Source organism: Oenanthe melanoleuca, chromosome 4 (genome assembly GCF_029582105.1).
Source record: "Oenanthe melanoleuca isolate GR-GAL-2019-014 chromosome 4, OMel1.0, whole genome shotgun sequence".
NCBI lineage: Eukaryota > Metazoa > Chordata > Aves > Passeriformes > Muscicapidae > Oenanthe > Oenanthe melanoleuca.
This window is the reverse complement of record NC_079337.1, coordinates 69,118,918-69,136,129: the sequence shown is the minus strand read 5'-3', so window position 1 is coordinate 69,136,129 and position 17,212 is coordinate 69,118,918. Positions and strand designations below refer to the sequence as shown.

General features: G+C 51.1%; 1 protein-coding gene across 1 annotated transcript; it reads right to left on the bottom strand.

The window, feature by feature from the left end:
- Positions 1-44: 44 nt before the first annotated feature.
- Positions 45-14,637, bottom strand: LOC130252859 (uncharacterized). Its single transcript, XM_056490862.1, has 5 exons — positions 14,526-14,637; positions 5,997-6,159; positions 2,247-2,349; positions 533-878; positions 45-56 (listed from the first exon to the last, which is right to left on the bottom strand). The coding sequence occupies exons 1-5, from the start codon at positions 14,571-14,573 to the stop codon at positions 45-47; spliced, it is 672 nt and encodes a 223-aa protein (XP_056346837.1). The 5' UTR covers positions 14,574-14,637.
- Between the last annotated feature and the right edge of the window lie 2,575 nt (positions 14,638-17,212).

Here is a 17,212-nt window from a genome sequence, read left to right as displayed (position 1 = left end):
TGCTCTGGAAGTTGGGCTGAGGCAGCAGCCCAGAGAAGGAGCCCTCAGCCCCCAGGCTGAAGGAGGGGGAGGTCTCAGTGTCCCTGTGCCCCCTCTGGATGGAGCAGTCAGAGCCTGTCAGCTCTGGGGAGTGCCCAGGGCTGGGGGCAGTGCCCAGGGCTGGCTGCAGCTGCTGTGTGCCCAGCCTGGCAGCCAGGAGCCCCCCAGAGCTGACCCCCAGCCCATGCTGTGTGCCCAGCCTGGCTCCTGCTGCCCCCCCAGAACTGACCCCCAGCCTGGCTCCTGCTGCCCCCCCAGAGCCCCTGACCCCCAGCCTGGCTCCTGCTGCACCCCCAGAACTGACCCCCAGCCTGGCTCCTGCTGCCCCCCCAGAACTGACCCCCAGCCTGGCCCCTGCTGCCCCCCCAGAGCCCCTGACCCCCAGCCTGGCTCCTGCTGCCCCCCCAGAGCCCCTGACCCCCAGCCTGGCTCCTGCTGCCCCCCCAGAGCCCCTGACCCGCAGCCTGGCTCCTGCTGCCCCCCCAGAACTGACCCCCAGCCTGGCCCCTGCTGCCCCCCCAGGCTCCCCCAGCTGCTGCTGCCCCCCCCTGCAGCTGCCCCCTGAGACCCTGGCCAGGGCAGTTTGACAGGAGGAGCCCCCTGAGGATGAGGATGAAGGTTCCCCCTGCCCTGGGGACTCCCTGTCCCCCTCTGGGAGCTCAGGGCCAGGGCAGGGCCCATCCCTCCCAGCTGTGCTCCAGCTGTGCTGCTCCCCAGGACCCCTGGGCTGGCCATACTGGGATGGACTGGGAAGGGCTGGGCCCTGCAGGGATGCAGCCCCAGGCAGCTGGGGAGGCTCACAACCATCCAGGGATGCTCCAGAAACGTCTGGGATTGCTCTGGAAGGGACAAGAAAAGGGAATTTCTGGTCATTTCTGTCATCTCAACATCTCTGGTTTAAATCAGAGGCGAAAGAACTTCAGGGGAGAACTGGGGGTTTGCAATATTCCAAATTAATAAACCCCCTGAGGGGAAAAACCCTGAAGGAATGCAAAGAAATTACAAAAAAACTCCAGTAAAATAAAGGCTCAAAAGTAAGTAAGTAAGTAAGTAAATAAATAAATAAATATTATTATTATTATTACTATTATGATATGTAAGTTTCTACTTAGTATAGCAATATTCTGCAATCTGTGAAGGAATGCAAAGAAATAACAAAAAATCTCCAATAAACTAAAGGCTCAAAAGTAAATAAATAAATAAAACTATTATTATTATTATTATTATTATTATTATTATTATTATTATTATTATTATTACTACTACTACTACTACTACTATTATGATATATAAATTTCTACTTAGTGTAGCAATATTCTGCAATCTGTGAAGGAATGCAAAGAAATAACAAAAAAATCTCCAATAAAACAAAGGCTCAAAAATAAATAAATAAATAAATAAATAAATAAATAAATAAATAAATAAATATTATCATTATTACTATTACTATTATGATATATCAATTTCTACTTAGCATAGCAATATTCTGCAATCTGTTTAGGACCAAAACATTTTTTACTGACAGGCTGTTATTAGTTGCATAAATAAATAAAATTAGCTCAGTAAAATTTGCAATATGTACTTACATGTAGCTCAGCTTGCCTGTGATTTTTTAATATAAATCACCTACTTCAGTTCATTACATCAATTATTTTTTAAAGGATATAAAAGCAGCCAGGTCTCAGATAAGCAACAAATTCCAATAAAGTTCTAATACTCATATTATTATATATATTATATAATAATATATTATATTATATTATATATTGCTGAATTAATAGTTCCTTTCTATTAAACCCTAATAAATATTATCCTGTGCAAGCAGAGAACCTCAAAAGCCTTTTACTGAAACTCTTTATGCTTTTAACCCCAAGTTTGTATTGTAAATTACAAATATCCTGCATGTACAAACCACAGCACTGGGGTTTGTAGATTTATATTTTGTTTGCATATTTTATTTATATATATAAATAAATAAATAAATAAATAAATAAATAAATAAATACATGAACAAATATAGATATATAGATATAGATAAAGATATAGATATATATATAGACATAGATATAGATACATAGATATAGATATATAGATGTATATATATATATATATGCATGTTTTACTCCTGTAAATACAGAAAACCTGATTTCTTTCACAGCCAGGACAGAACCACAGGGGAAGGAGCAGCCCCAGCAATCCCAGCCCACCTCAAGGGCAGGAAATCCAGCTGGGATCCCTGCAGGAAGGACTCAGCAGCAGCTGGGCTCAGCAGCAGGGGCAGGCAGGGGGAGAATCTGCTCTCCTGGACATCTGGGGAGAGAAACAGCCACAGGGCACTGAGAGGAGGCACAGCCCCCAAAAAATCCCAGCCTCAAAATCCCACAGAGGTCCCAGCCTCAAAATCCCAAAGAGATCCCAGCCTCAAAATAACAAAGATCACAGCCTCAAAATCCCACAGAGATCCCAGCCTCAAAATCCCACAGAGATCCCAGCCTCAAAATCCCACAGAGATCCCAGCCTCAAAATCCCACAGAGATCACAGCCTCAAAATCCCAAATATCCCAGCCTCAAAATCCCACAGAGATCCCAGCCTCAAAATCCCAAATATCCCAGCCTCAAAATCCCACAGAGATCCCAGCCTCAAAATCCCACAGAGATCCCAGCCTCAAAATCCCAAATATCCCAGCCTCAAAATCCCACAGAGATCCCAGCCTCAAAATCCCACAGAGATCCCAGCCTCAAAATCCCACAGAGATCCCAGCCTCAAAATCCCAAATATCCCAGCCTCAAAATCCCAAAGATCACAGCCTCAAAATCCCAAAGAGATCCCAGCCTCAAAATCCTAAATATCCCAGCCTCAAAATCCCACAGATCACAGCCTCAAAATCCCAAAGATCCCAGCCTCAAAATCCCAAATATCCCAGCCTCATAATCCCAAATATCCCAGCCTCATAATCCCACAGAGATCCCAGCCTCAAAATCCCACAGAGATCCCAGCCTCAAAATAACAAAGATCACAGCCTCAAAATCCCAAATATCCCAGCCTCAAAATCCCACAGATCCCAGCCTCAAAATCCCAAAGAGATCCCAGCCTCAAAATCCCACAGATCCCAGCCTCAAAATAACAAAGATCCCAGACTCAAAATCCCACAGAGATCACAGCCTCAAAATCCCAAATATCCCAGCCTCAAAATCCCAGAGATCACAGCCTCAAAATCCCACAGATCCCAGCCTCGAGATTCTCTGCCATCCGCATCTTATCCTAAAATTCCTCCTGTGCCATCCCAAACTTATCCTAAAATTCCTCCTGTGCCATCACCATCTTATCCTAAAATTTCTCCTGTGCCATCCCCATCTAATTCTCCCCTTTTGGGAACTTAGTGTATTTTTTTTTCCAGCTCATTAATTACCAGAACAAATGGAAATGGTTCATACCACAAGGATAAAAGCAGCTCTAATATGTAATTATCTGTGGGGTTTAGATATAACTGCATGTTTGGGGGGGTTCCCATTTTTTAACTCTGAACTGAGAAGTGTAAATAATTCCAGACATGTCTGAGGGTGCAGAAAACACTCCCAGTATTCTAAACAAGTTTTTATTTTTAAAGGGAAAGAGCAATTTGTGGTCAAGGCAGTGACTTCCTAACCCAGAAATGCCATTTATTTAATTCAGGCTCATTAGTTTCCAACCACTCAGACAAGCCACAGGCTGCACCACTTAGGGGAGCACAATCACATCAGAAAAATTATCATTACACACAAAAAAAAAAAATAAAAATAAAAATCCAGTTTTCATTAATCAGCCCCACCCACACTGCATCACCAGGGGCAGCCAACCACAAAGCAACCTTGCCTAATAATCCTTAATTTAACACTTCCAATCAACATTCTTAATTACTTTAGAACTCTGGGTAGTGAGAGGATAATTACCCAGATAGAAATAACCGAATTTGCAACACCAAATACAATGAAGATGCTTTTATGGAAGTTTAGAGAAAGGAGAGGAGATTTAAATGTCTGTTCTGTTCCTGAGCAGTGTGGCACAGGAGGAAAGGGGCAGGAGACCAGGATGGTACAATGAAAATGCTTTTATAGAATGTTTAGACAAAGGAGATTTAAATGTCTGTTCCATTCCTGAGCAGTGTGGCACAGGAGGATGGAGCAGGAACCCAGACTGACATAATGAAAATGCTTTTCTGGAAGTTTAGAGAAAGGAAAGGAGATTTAAATGTCTATTCCATTCCTGAGCACTGTGGCACAGGAGGATGGAGCAGCAGCCCAGGCTGGTACAGTGAAGATGTTTTTCTGGAAGTTTAGAGAAAGGAAAGGAGATTTAAATGTCTGTTCTGCTCCTGAGCACTGTGGCACAGGAGGGATGGGGCAGGAGCCCAGGCTGGAGCAATGGAAATGATTTTATGGAAGTTTAGAGAAAGGAAAGGAGATTTAAATCTCTGTTCCATCCCTGAGCACTGTGGCACAGGAGGATGGAGCAGCAGCCCAGGCTGGAGCAATGGAAATGTTTTTCTGGAAGTTTAGAGAAAGGAAAGGAGATTTAAATGTCTGTTCCATCCCTGAGCAGTGTGGCACAGGAGGATGGAGCAGCAGCCCAGGCTGCAGTGATGTCAGTGCTGCTCTCCCACAGCTCCTCATGTCAAAACAGGAATTTTTCCTGCTGCCACCCTGAAGGTCAGAAGGCTCCTCAGAGCAGGCAGAGCTGGGCCTGGTGCTTCCTCTCCCAGGCTGCTGACAAGTCTGAATGCCACAGTCAAGCTGCCATTTGGGGGGGATAAAAAAGGAAAGCAAAACAAAAACAAAGCCTTGGCTCTGTCGAGCTGTTCCAAGGAGCAGCAGGAGCACTTCAGTACAACTGTCACTGTCATTCCTCCCCTCCTGACAGCAAATCCAAGACACTTTCTGAGGAGGAGGAGGAGAATAAATGAGCATTGCAGTGATGGCTGCCTTCCCTCTAACCTCTCCCACACCCCTGAGCCTCCTTCTGCCCCTCAGTGCCAGCTGCACTGCAAACACAAAGCTGGACAAGGAGCAACAATCAGTCTGGATTAAATGGCTTCCAGTTCTGCAGGTAACCATAAAGAGCAAAAGGGCTGGAAAATGCAGGAAACACAAGAATCCTGCCCAGAGGGTGTGGGCAAGGACAAAGCTTGGCCAACTGTTGGGTTGGTGTGGCCAGAAATGTGAATTCTGTCCCCAGCTGGGTGGGGCAGTGCCCCTGATCTCCTGGCACACATTATCTGCTCATGGGCCATCTTTAAACCAGCTGGGCAATCATCTTTATCTTCCCACAGCCCATCCTCCCCCCATGAACAGATATCTCCTGTTCATGGCCACTGAGTCCCAGGGCATGACTGATAAAATTCCATCATCCCACTGGGAGATGCTCCAGCCAGGGGAGCAGCCAAGCCTTTCCTACCCAGAGAAAAACTGAGATTTTAGACACCAAGGCACCTTCTTCCCACTGGATTCCAGAGGAAAACCAGACCTTTGCACATCATCCCTGGAGCTTCAGAGGAAACTGCACCTTCTCCAGGAGCACTGCTCCAGCTGAACCACATCTGCCCCTGCAGGAGGATGCAGCCACCATTGAATGGGACTGTGCCAACACCCTGACTGACTGACGGGTGTCAGCTTGGATTCTGACTCTGGCAGGGCTGGGATTGTTCTGTGTAATACTGCATTGCTATTTTAATTTTCCTAGTAAAGAACTGTTATTCCTAATTCCCATCTCTTTGCCTGAGAGCCCCTTAATTTCAGATTTATAATAATTTGGAGGGAGGGGGTTTAATTCTCCATTTCTAAGAGAATCTCCTTTATTGGCACACACCTGTCCTCCACACCAGTACATCACCAAACTCCCTCTGCAAAGCTCATTTCCCACTGAAGAAAGGTCAGAGCCAGGAACAGCAAAGGCTGAATTGTGCAGAATCACTTGGACTCACCCAGGGGTGAGGCAGGGGCTGCAGCTCCAGAAGCCTCAGCTGAGGACAGCAGCCCCTCCTCCAGCTCAGACAGGTCCCTGCTGGCACAGCCCAGCCCCAGCTGGGGCAGCATCCAGCTGTGCCAGCTGTGCTGCACCTCTGCAGGCAGCTGGAACCACGGCTCCTGTGGGGGGAAGCACAGCTGGGTGAGAGTGCAGCACTGCTCCCAAAAATGGGGAAATCCCACAGCTCTGAATGGGGAACCCTGCAGGGAGAATTTCCCAATTGTGAGCTGGCAGCTCTGAGCCCAGGAGAGCTCTGCTCCTGCCCTGGGGACACAGAGACCAAACTGGGACCAGGGGTGTGCAGCTCACAGGGGAAAACTCAGATTTAAACTCAGAGTTTAAGGGTTTGGGATACAGCAATAAACACAAAGCAAGGTGGAGGTTTTAGGGTGGAGGTTTTGTCCTCCTTCTTCACCTCTTCCTCCATGGGTTTGGGTGATTTTGTGTGAAAAAAACTGTGAAAAAATTCCACATTGGGTGGAATAACCACCCAGCCATGGGTGGTTATTTGGTTAAAAGTTATTTATGGCCACAGCTTGGTTATTGGGTTAAAAGTAAAAATAATTAGGTGGCATTTCTTAATTGGACAGTTTATCCTTAAAAATCCTTCTAGAGAGAGAGATGGGGCTCCATTTTCAGTCAGGGCTCCATTTTTATTTGGTCAGCTTGAAGTGCTGCAGAACTCAAGGTTTATGAGATGTAACATAGATCAGAACTAAGAAATTGGATATAATACAAGGTAAGAAATAAGAACCAATAAACATCTGAGTCCCAACAAGCAATTCCCTCTCACACATTTAATCCCAACCCTAGAAAAAGAAGATAAAATGATAATTCATTAATAAAAGCAGGGAACTGGTAAAAGCTCCTCTGCCTTGGAGGCATCACCAAGGAGTCAAAGCTCCTTCCCACAGCAGAATTTTGCTGTATGGGCCAGAATTTTTACACAACCACCTGGAAATCCAATTTTTATTTATTTACAGCAGGCTGATAATGCTCAAGCTGGGAGCTGAGGGCCAAAATCACCAATATTGCCAAAATCACCAATATTGCCCAAAATCACCAATATTGCCAAAATCACCAATATTGGCCAAATCATCAACATTGGCCAAAATCACCAACATTTAAACTCTGTTTAAATCCCCCTGTTATGAATATTGTGTATACCGGTTTGTTAAAAAAAAAAATTAAAATAAATAAAAGGGTTTTCCATAGTCTGAAAGGTTTTTTTGCAGAATCAGATTTCCTGCCTTTGTGTGATCAATCACAAACTATCTGCTAAAGATCAGAATTCCCAATTCTTCTGTTTTTTGTCTACCAAGACCAGATGATTCCATTTCCAATTGTCCCAAGAGTTGTCCCACAGAAATTTGGAATTTTCTCTGACCACCACTGCTCACCTTGCAGAATTACTCCAACAAAACAATAACAATTATTGATTACAAGGAAAACCATCCCATAAAAAGGGAGCTGCAAACCAAGTTCAGGCTGTGACCCTCACGTTTTCCCCAGCTGTGTCTATATAAAATAAAGCAATCTGAATTTTGCTGGATATCAAGACTTTGGCTCCTCATTTATAACAATCAGGAATTATTCCAGCTCTGATCCCAGGGTAAGAAACCAGCCCAGGTTAGCAGAGGGTGTGCCAGGGCACAGAACCAGGCAGAAGGAAATATTCACTGAATGTCTGCAATCCCCTCTGAGGCTCCCACATCACTGAAATTAAATGAGGAAAATTTAACAACGTTTTTCTGCCTGAAATTCAACACATGGGCTCTGCTGCTAAATCCATAAAGAGAGGGAAAGACAGAAATAAACTGCAGAGCTCCAGCCACCCCCACAGCACAGTGCCTTGAATTAAAGAGCAGCTCTGAGCTCAGGGACAGAAACATGGATGTTATTTGGGGCTGAACCACTTTCAACATCCAGGTCAGCTCTCCTGGTGTTACTGTGCCCACAGACCACTGAAATATCCCACAGTGGAACGTGGGGAACAAAGGAAAAATCCAGGGAGACACGGGGAAGAGATCTCTGCAGATAATTAATGCCAGCTCTCTGATCTTCCAGGACACCAGAAATAATCTGATTTATCCCAGCCCCTAAAGCACATCCCCAGAATTCTGACTGCAGCCCCTTCTGGGAAGGAATTCCCCCAGCTCCCAGTTTAACCTCCCCTCCTGCCCTGTTTGTGACCTGGGCACTGACAGGCTCTGCTGACATCACTCTGTGCTCAAACTGGACCTGGCAGCGATGAAAATGTTCAAACTGGCACCAATAACAGGGAATTAAATGTCCAGCCTGCCCTGGCTCTCACCTGGCCCAGAGTGCAGTGAGGGCTCAGAGCCACTGGGAGTCAGCAGCCACTGCTGCAGGGCAGGACAGACTGGGAGTCACTGGGAAACTGGGGCTGAGCTGGGAAACTGGGGCTGAATGGGGAAAAACTGGGGCTGAATGAGGAAAAAACTGGGGCTGAACGGGGAAAAAACTGGGATTGATCTGGGAAACAGGAATTGATGTGGGAAAACTGGGACTGAATGGGGAAAAAACTGGAACTGAACTGGGTAAAAACTGGGATTGAGCTGGGAAAAAACTGGGATTGAGCTGGGAAAAAACTGGGATTGAGCTGGGAAAACTGGGGGTGAACGGGGAAAAAAATACTGGGACTGAACTGGGACTGAACGGGGAAAAAACTGGGATTGATCTGCGAAAACTGGGATTGATCTGGGAAAAAACTGGGATTCACCTGGAAAACAAGAATTGATGTGGGAAAACTGGGACTGACTGGGGAAAAAACTGGGACTGAACTGGGAAAAAAACTGGGACTGAATGGGGAAAAAATCTGGGACTGAACCAGGGAAAAAATACTGGGATTGATCTGGGAAAAAACTGGGATTGATCTGGGAAAAAACTGGGATTGATCTGGAAAAACTGGGACTGAATAGGGAAAAAACTGGGACAGAACTAGGGAAAGAATACTGGGATTGATCTGGGAAAAAACTGGGATTGATCTGGGAAAACTGGGACTGAATGGGGGAAAAACTGGGATTCACATGGGAAACTGGGACTGAACAGGGACTGAACGGGGAAAAAAACCTGGGATTGATCTGGGAAAAAAAAATGGGATTGATCTGGGAAAAACATGGGACTGAACTGGATTATTGCATGGGACTGAACTGGATTATTGCACAAAATAAACCAGCTCAGAACTGAGCAGATCTGCTGCTGCTGGTGCCTTGGAGGAGGGAATGGTTGGTTTGGCACTTCTGGCACACCAGCCCTTAGCCAAACCAGGACTGCTTCAATAATTTGTGTTTCTCATCCCTGACAGCACCAAATGGTTCAGAGTCACATTTCTCTGACTCTCTGAAATCTGGTTATTGGTGTGATCACAGATGTGCTTCCAGTGCTGAGCTGTTTGCACACGGGGAATTTTTATTCATTTCAGTAGCTGCACTTAAATTCCAGTCATTTGTGTCTCATTTGTGTCTCATTTGTGCCACTGGGCTTCAGGCCAAAAAAGTGATGTAAAACTTGATTCTGCTGTTTAATGGGACTTTGATTTTTTTATGAACATTTTTTTTACACATGTAACAGGATTGATATGGCTATAAAACCATATAAAAGAAAAAATAAAAGAAAGATGATAAAAGAAAGAGTTGGGTTGTTGTGGATTTTTTTCCCCAGGTAAATGCCCCCTTAGTTTGCTATCCCTCCTTACTTCTAAATAAGAAAAAGCAGAAATCAGAATTTCAAGGAATTATGGCCATTCTGGAATGTAGCACTTCAGAGTGAAAACCAGAAACCTGATCCTTCATTTGTCACACTCAAATTTAGCTAAATGTAGAATCAAAAGTTTGGTAGGGCAGGGCTTAAATCATCCTCAGCATCAGAACCAAGCTGACAGAGGAAATGGACACAGTTGATAAAGCTGATATTAAACGTGATATAAACAAAGGAGACTCATTCTGTGGGTTACAAATTCCTCCTCACTGTTACACTCTGATGCCCAGAACACCTTTAAATTAGGGATATCATTCCCAGCCTTTCCTCAGCCAGCAAAAAGTGCTGAGCAAAATTTTCTTTAAGCCAATTTGAACCCCACCAACAGTTTTTGTGAGCCAATTTGAACCCCACCAAATGTTTTTTTAAGCCAATTTGAACCCCCCCAAAAGTTCTTTTAAGCCAATCTGAACCCCAGCAAAAGTTTTTTAAGCCAATTTGAACCCCACCAAAAGTTTTTGAGCCGATGTGAACCCACCAAATGTTTATGTGACCCCCAGCCCACTGCAGATGTGTGCTGGTTTCTGTCCCAGCGTGTGACAGAACCCCACAGGGGCAGCACAGGTGAGCAGGGCAGCACAGGTGAGCAGGGGCAGCACAGGTGAGCAGGACACAGCACAGGTGAGCAGGGGCAGCACAGGTGAGCAGGGGCAGCCCAGGTGAGCAGGGGCAGCACAGGTGAGCAGGACACAGCACAGGTGAGCAGGGGCAGCACAGGTGAGCAGGGGCAGCCCAGGTGAGCAGGCACAGCACAGGTGAGCAGGACACAGCACAGGTGAGCAGGGGCAGCACAGGTGAGCAGGGGCAGCCCAGGTGAGCAGGGGCAGCACAGGTGAGCAGGGGCAGCCCAGGTGAGCAGGGGCAGCACAGGTGAGCAGGGGCAGCCCAGGTCAGCAGGGCACAGCTCAGGTGAGCAGGGCACAGCCCAGGTGAGCAGGCACAGCACAGGTGAGCAGGGGCAGCACAGGTGAGCAGGCACAGCTCAGGTGAGCAGGGCACAGCCCAGGTGAGCAGGGCCCAGCACAGGTGAGCAGGACACAGCACAGGTGAGCAGGACACAGCACAGGTGAGCAGGCACAGCCCAGGTGAGCAGGGGCAGCACAGGTGAGCAGGGCCCAGCACAGGTGAGCAGGACACAGCACAGGTGAGCAGGGCACAGCTCAGGTGAGCAGGGCACAGCACAGGTGAGCAGGCACAGCTCAGGTGAGCAGGGCACAGCACAGGTGAGCAGGCACAGCACAGGTGAGCAGGCACAGCACAGGTGAGCAGGACACAGCTCAGGTGAGCAGGGCACAGCTCAGGTGAGCAGGGGCAGCACAGGTGAGCAGGGGCAGCACAGGTGAGCAGGGCACAGCACAGGTGAGCAGGCACAGCACAGGTGAGCAGGACACAGCTCAGGTGAGCAGGGGCAGCACAGGTGAGCAGGCACAGCACAGGTGAGCAGGCACAGCACAGGTGAGCAGGGGCAGCACAGGTGAGCAGGGCACAGCTCAGGTCAGCAGGGCACAGCACAGGTGAGCAGGCACAGCACAGGTGAGCAGGGCACAGCTCAGGTGAGCAGGCACAGCACAGGTGAGCAGGGCACAGCACAGGTGAGCAGGGGCAGCACAGGTGAGCAGGCACAGCCCAGGTGAGCAGGGCACAGCTCAGGTGAGCAGGCACAGCTCAGGTGAGCAGGCACAGCACAGGTGAGCAGGGCACAGCACAGGTGAGCAGGGGCAGCACAGGTGAGCAGGCACAGCCCAGGTGAGCAGGGCACAGCCCAGGTGAGCAGGGCAGCACAGGTGAGCAGGGGCAGCCCAGGTGAGCAGGGCACAGCTCAGGTGAGCAGGACACAGCACAGGTGAGCAGGGGCAGCACAGGTGAGCAGGGCACAGCTCAGGTGAGCAGGGGCAGCACAGGTGAGCAGGGAACAGCTCAGGTGAGCAGGGAACAGCACAGGTGAGCAGGGCACAGCTCAGGTGATCAGACACAGCCCAGGTGAGCAGGCACAGCACAGGTGAGCAGGCACAGCACAGGTGAGCAGGCACAGCCCAGGTGAGCAGGGGCAGCACAGGTGAGCAGGCACAGCACAGGTGAGCAGGCACAGCCCAGGTGAGCAGGGGCAGCACAGGTGAGCAGGGCACAGCTCAGGTGAGCAGGGGCAGCCCAGGTGAGCAGGGGCAGCACAGGTGAGCAGGCACAGCTCAGGTGAGCAGGCACAGCCCAGGTGAGCAGGCACAGCCCAGGTGGCTCCTGGTGACTCTGGGCTTGCTCCCTGGGACAGCCCTGGAACCCCAGCCTGGCCTGGCAGAAGGCACAGCTCAGATTTCTGAAATAGCTGAAATCTCCTGGGAAGGGAGCAGAAGGGGAGAGCAGAGGTGTGAGAGCAGGAATCCTGCTGCTGGCTCAGCCCCAGCTGGCACTGCCAGAGCCCAGCTCAGGTTGGCACAGCAGCACCCACAGCAACACAAACACAGAGGGCAGCAACAGCCCCCAGCAAACAGCAGCCCTGGCACCAAACCAGCCCAAATGCACTGCCCTGGGATGAGCAGGGCCAGGGTGGCACCAGGAACAGGAGAGGATTCACTGCTTTAAACAGCTCAGAGGGACTGGGGCACCCACCTGTGAACCAGCACCCAAATCAACCACTCCTGTTAAATACAGACAATAGCAGCAGTGCAAGATCCAGCCCTCTGTCCTGTGGCAAGTTTCCCTTCCTGAAAGCACAGGGAAGCTCCTTCTGCATTAAATGGAACCTGCATTAAAACCACACTGAGTTCCATCTCCACCACAGCCAGACTTGCCTCTAAGGTGCCCCAGTTACTGCCAGGGCTGTTTCCACCCTCTGTTCCAGTTTTTAGTATTTGTCCTGCTAAGACTGAACCTGCAGCAGCCTGTCCTTCCTCCCAGGAGTGTTTTAGAAGTTGATAAGGCATCTGCCTCTGCTTTCCATGGCTGCTGCACCTCTGGGCTCCCTCCTGGCTCTGCAGCCACCATCTGGGGACTTGTCACTGAGAGCAGGGGACAGGCACCAGCAGGAGCACAGAGGGGCCTCCCAGGGCTCTCCCAGGGTGTCAGCTCAGCAGGACTGACTCCTGCAGGGATCCCTGATCCCAGGGATCTCCTCCCAGCCTCCAGCATGGCTGTGAGCACAGAGCCAGCTCAGCCTGGAGAAACCTGGGCTCTGGGGACACCTCCAGCTTTTAAAATAAAGGAACAACTTTTGAAACTGGCAGGTACTGAAAGGACAAGGTGGAAGTGCTTTAAATTAAAAGGTGAGAGATTATATCCCAGTAGATACTGGGAATATGTTGGAGTCAGTGAGTCAGAGATCTCTGAATTCTTCAGAGAGAAATCAGAGTGCAGGGATTGAATTAAAGCCTTGGGATGGGTTGAAGTACATTGAGCCACTCACACATAAAGCAGAGGTTTAAGTAGAAGTAAGTTAGTAAATTTTAGGGTGAGCTCTAATACTTTTAGTGAGTAAAAAATCTCAAATGCCACAGCAGCAGTGTGAGTTCTAGTGAAGGTTGAAACACACTGATATCTTCAGAGGAGGCTCCAGGCCCACAGCTGCAGACAGGATTTAGACATAAAAGAGCTACAGTAAGAATATTGCTGACATTTCTTAGATAGAGCACAATAGAGTGTATGCACAGTGTTATACATAACCTGGTGTGCTAAGAAACTGGAATTCTAACAGGTTAAGGAGTGGTGGTCTGAGTTTGTGTCTGAGCTTGTTGGGAAAATCCTATATAAGAGTTTGTATTGGGGAGAGTTGGTGCTTTTAACCATTCAGCTTTTATCCATTCACTTATTGCCACTGCATTTACCATTGCCTGTTGAGACTGATGTGCTTTGTAATGAGATGTGCTTTGCAATAAATAACCTTTTAACTATTAGCTGCCTTGCTTAGAAGATAACCGATGGAGTTTGGTGCCCTAGAGCACCGCAGGTCTGAGAACCTCACAGGAATAAATCCTTCCCTGGAAGGGGGACTCAGGGTGCCCCAGCAGTGTGGCTGTGCCCGGAGCCCGGCAGTGCCCAGGGCCAGGCTGGATCCACCTGATCCCCGGGACAGCGGCAGGTGTCCCTGCCATGGCGCTTTTTAGGGGGATTTGAAGGTCCCTTCAAGCCAAGCAGGCTGTGGTTCCATGGCCAGCCCTGCAGTGACCCAGCCAGGAGGAGGAGGAGGAGGAGGAGGAGGAGGAGGAAGGCAGAGCAGAGCAGAGCCGAGCCACGCTGCTCCCGGGGCAGAGCAGGGACGGGCTGGGATCAACCGGGGCAGGAGCGACCGAGGGACACGATAAAAACCTTCCACGGGAGGGGACAGCGGGCCGGGAGGGGACACCGGGAGGGGACACCGGTCCGGAGGGGACAGCGGGCCGGAGGGGACAGCGGGCCGGGAGGGGACACCGGGAGGGGACACCGGTCCGGAGGGGACAGCGGGCCGGAGGGGACAGCGGGCCGGGAGGGGACAGCGGGCCGGGAGGCGACACCGGGAGGGGACACCGGTCCGGAGGGGACAGCGGGCCGGAAGGGGACAGCGGGCCGGGAGGGGACAGCGGGCCGGAGGGGACAGCGGGAGGGGACACCGGGCCGGCAGCACGAGGAGCACGGAGAGAACCAGCATTTCGCACACGGACACCACACGGACGGACACACGGACACAACCGCTGCGGACGGTGAGCGGCCGCTCCCGCCCCGCCCGAACCCCGCTCACCTGAACGCGCTCCTCCGCCGGCTCCTGCCGCTGCCGGCCGCGCTCCATGGCGGCGGGGCGTGCGCGCGTGTCCCGCTGTGCCCGTCTGTCTGTCTGTCCGTCCGTGCCCCGCTCTCTCTCTCTCTCTCCCGCCCGTCGCCAGGGACTCGCGCCCGCCCCGCGCGCGCACGCGCCGGCCCCGCCCCCTCGCCCCCGCGCCGCCATTGGTCCGTGCGGGGGCGGGGCCGCGGCGCGAGCTGCGCTGATTGGCGGGCGCGGGGCGGGGCGGGGCTTCGGGAGCGCGCGCGGGGGTTTTGGCGGGCGGGGAAAGTACCCGGATGGAGCGGGGGCGGGGCTGGGGGCGGGGCCGGGGGCGGGGCCAGGAGTGACCGGAGTGAGCACGGGACGGGATAATGGGATGGGATGGGATGGGATGATGGGATGGGATGGGATGGGATGGGATGGGATGGGATGGGATATGGGGATGGGATGGGATGGGATAATGGGATGGGATAGGATGGGATGGGATGGGATGATGGGATGGGATGGGATGGGATGGGATGGGATGGGATGGGATGGGATGGGATGGGATGGGATGGGATGGGATGGGATGAGGGGCCATACACAGACTCACAATCCCCTTAATACCAACAGATGTGACTGCAACCCCCAACAATTCAACCATTTCATTTATCGTGGTTTTATAGCCCATATCAACCCTGTTACATGTGCAAAAAAATGTTCATTAGAATTAAAGTCTCATTAAACCACAGAATCAAGTTTTACATCTCTTTTTCTGGGCAGAAGCCCAGTGGCACAAACGAGATACAAACCATTCACATTGAAGTGCAGATACTGAAATGAATGGAATTTCCCAGTGCCTGCCAGCAGCTCAGCAGAAGTTCACCTGTGCAAGCTCACCTGTGGATGCTCACCTGTGGGAGTTCCCCTGTGGAAGCTCACCTGTGGAAGCTCACCTGTGGAAGTTCCCCTGTGGAAGCTCACCTGTGGATGCTCACCTGTGCAAGCTCACCTGTGGAGGCTCACCTGTGCAAGCTCACCTGTGGGGGCTCACCTGTGGAGGCTCACCTGTGGATGCTCACCTGTGGATGCTCACCTGTGGAAGCTCACCTGTGGAGGTTCACCTGTGCAAGCTCACCTGTGGAGGCTCACCTGTGCAAGCTCACCTGTGGGGGCTCACCTGTGCAAGCTCACCTGTGGAGGCTCACCTGTGGATGCTCACCTGTGCAAGCTCACCTGTGGATGCTCACCTGTGGGGGCTCACCTGTGCAAGCTCACCTGTGGGGGCTCACCTGTGCAAGCTCACCTGTGCAAGCTCACCTGTGCAAGCTCACCTGTGGGGGCTCACCTGTGCAAGCTCACCTGTGGATGCTCACCTGTGCAAGCTCACCTGTGCAAGCTCACCTGTGCAAGCTCACCTGCTTCCCTCAGCCATTCCTGCTGCAGTGGGAGGCCCCTGCCCATGACAGGGGTTGGAGCTGGGTGGTTTTAGCCCAGCCCTGCCATGACTCCAGGATTCTGTGGCAACGCTCCCTGAGGCACTCAGCACTGATTAACATTCCAATTTCACCTGGAGCCAGCAAGGGCAGAGCAGGAATTTCCTGTTAAAATCAGGTTTTATTTATTTTCCTGTGGCATTTGGCTCCCCTGAAGCTGCAGAGCAGGTGGCAGCTGAGGCAGCAGGTGCAGCCCTGTGACCTGGCACTGCCAGTGCTGTCCTAGAGCAGGGACAGGAGTCCTGGGCCAGCAGCTGTGACAGTGCCAGTGCTGTCCTAGAGCAGGGACAGGAGCCCTGGGCCAGCAGCTGTGACAGTGCCAGTCCTGGGCCACCAACTGTGACAGTGCCAGTGCTGCTGGGGACAGGAACAGGAGTCCTGGGCCAGCACCTGTGACAGTGCCAGTCCTGCTGGGGACAGGGACAGGAGTCCTGGGCCAGCAGCTGTGACAGTGCCAGTCCTGCCCAGGGACAGGGACAGGAGTCCTGGGCCAGCAGCTGTGACAGTGCCAGTCCTGTCCTAGAAAAGGGACAGGAGTCCTGGGCCAGCAGCTGTGACAGTGCCAGTCCTGCTGGGGACAGGGACAGGAGTCCTGGGCCAGCAGCTGTGACAGTGCCAGTCCTGCTGGGGACAGGGACAGGAGTCCCTGGCCTGTGCCAGTCCCTGGCCATTGGCTCTGCCAGTCCCAGGCCACCCCCTGTGCCAGTCCCAGGCCACCCCCTGTGCCACTCCCTGTCCCCAGCTCCCCGGCCAGGGGCACTGACAGACCCCAGTTAATCTCTCAGTCTCTGAGCTCATCTCAGCAGCAATTAAACTTCCCTGTTTCTCTGTCCACACAGACCAGCCCCACCCTGCCCAGACAATCAGTCACTGCACCAGTTTCACCCTCTGCCACAGGGAGGCTGAAGTAACTGTTAAATGAAGCACTTCCAGCAGGTTTCCTGTCTCCTGGGTTATTTATCTGCTCAGGGCAGTTCTCCTGTCCCCAGCAGAACATCTCCCAAAAGGCCCTGTCTGCCCTGGCTCTGCACTCACTTGGCTGTTATTTTCCAGCTCTGGATAAATGTGAATGCTCAAGCACAGCAAGGCAAACATTCCTTAAAATAATTACAACGCTGACAAGAAAATGCAGCTCGAAATCCAAACCCATCTCCTGTTGCAAATCCAATTAAAGGTGCTCAGCTCAGCCTG

Bases quoted from the DNA above. Each gene is read 5' to 3' on its own strand.
- LOC130252859 (XM_056490862.1), bottom strand. From the start codon at position 14,573: ATGGAGCGCGGCCGGCAGCGGCAGGAGCCGGCGGAGGAGCGCGTTCAG. The intron at 2,350-5,996 runs GTGAGTCCAAGT...TTCTCTCCCCAG, and splicing joins AGCCCCTGCCTCACCCCTGG to ATGTCCAGGAGAGCAGATTC. The intron at 879-2,246 runs GTGGGCTGGGAT...TGTCCCTTCCAG, and splicing joins CTGGATTTCCTGCCCTTGAG to AGCAATCCCAGACGTTTCTG.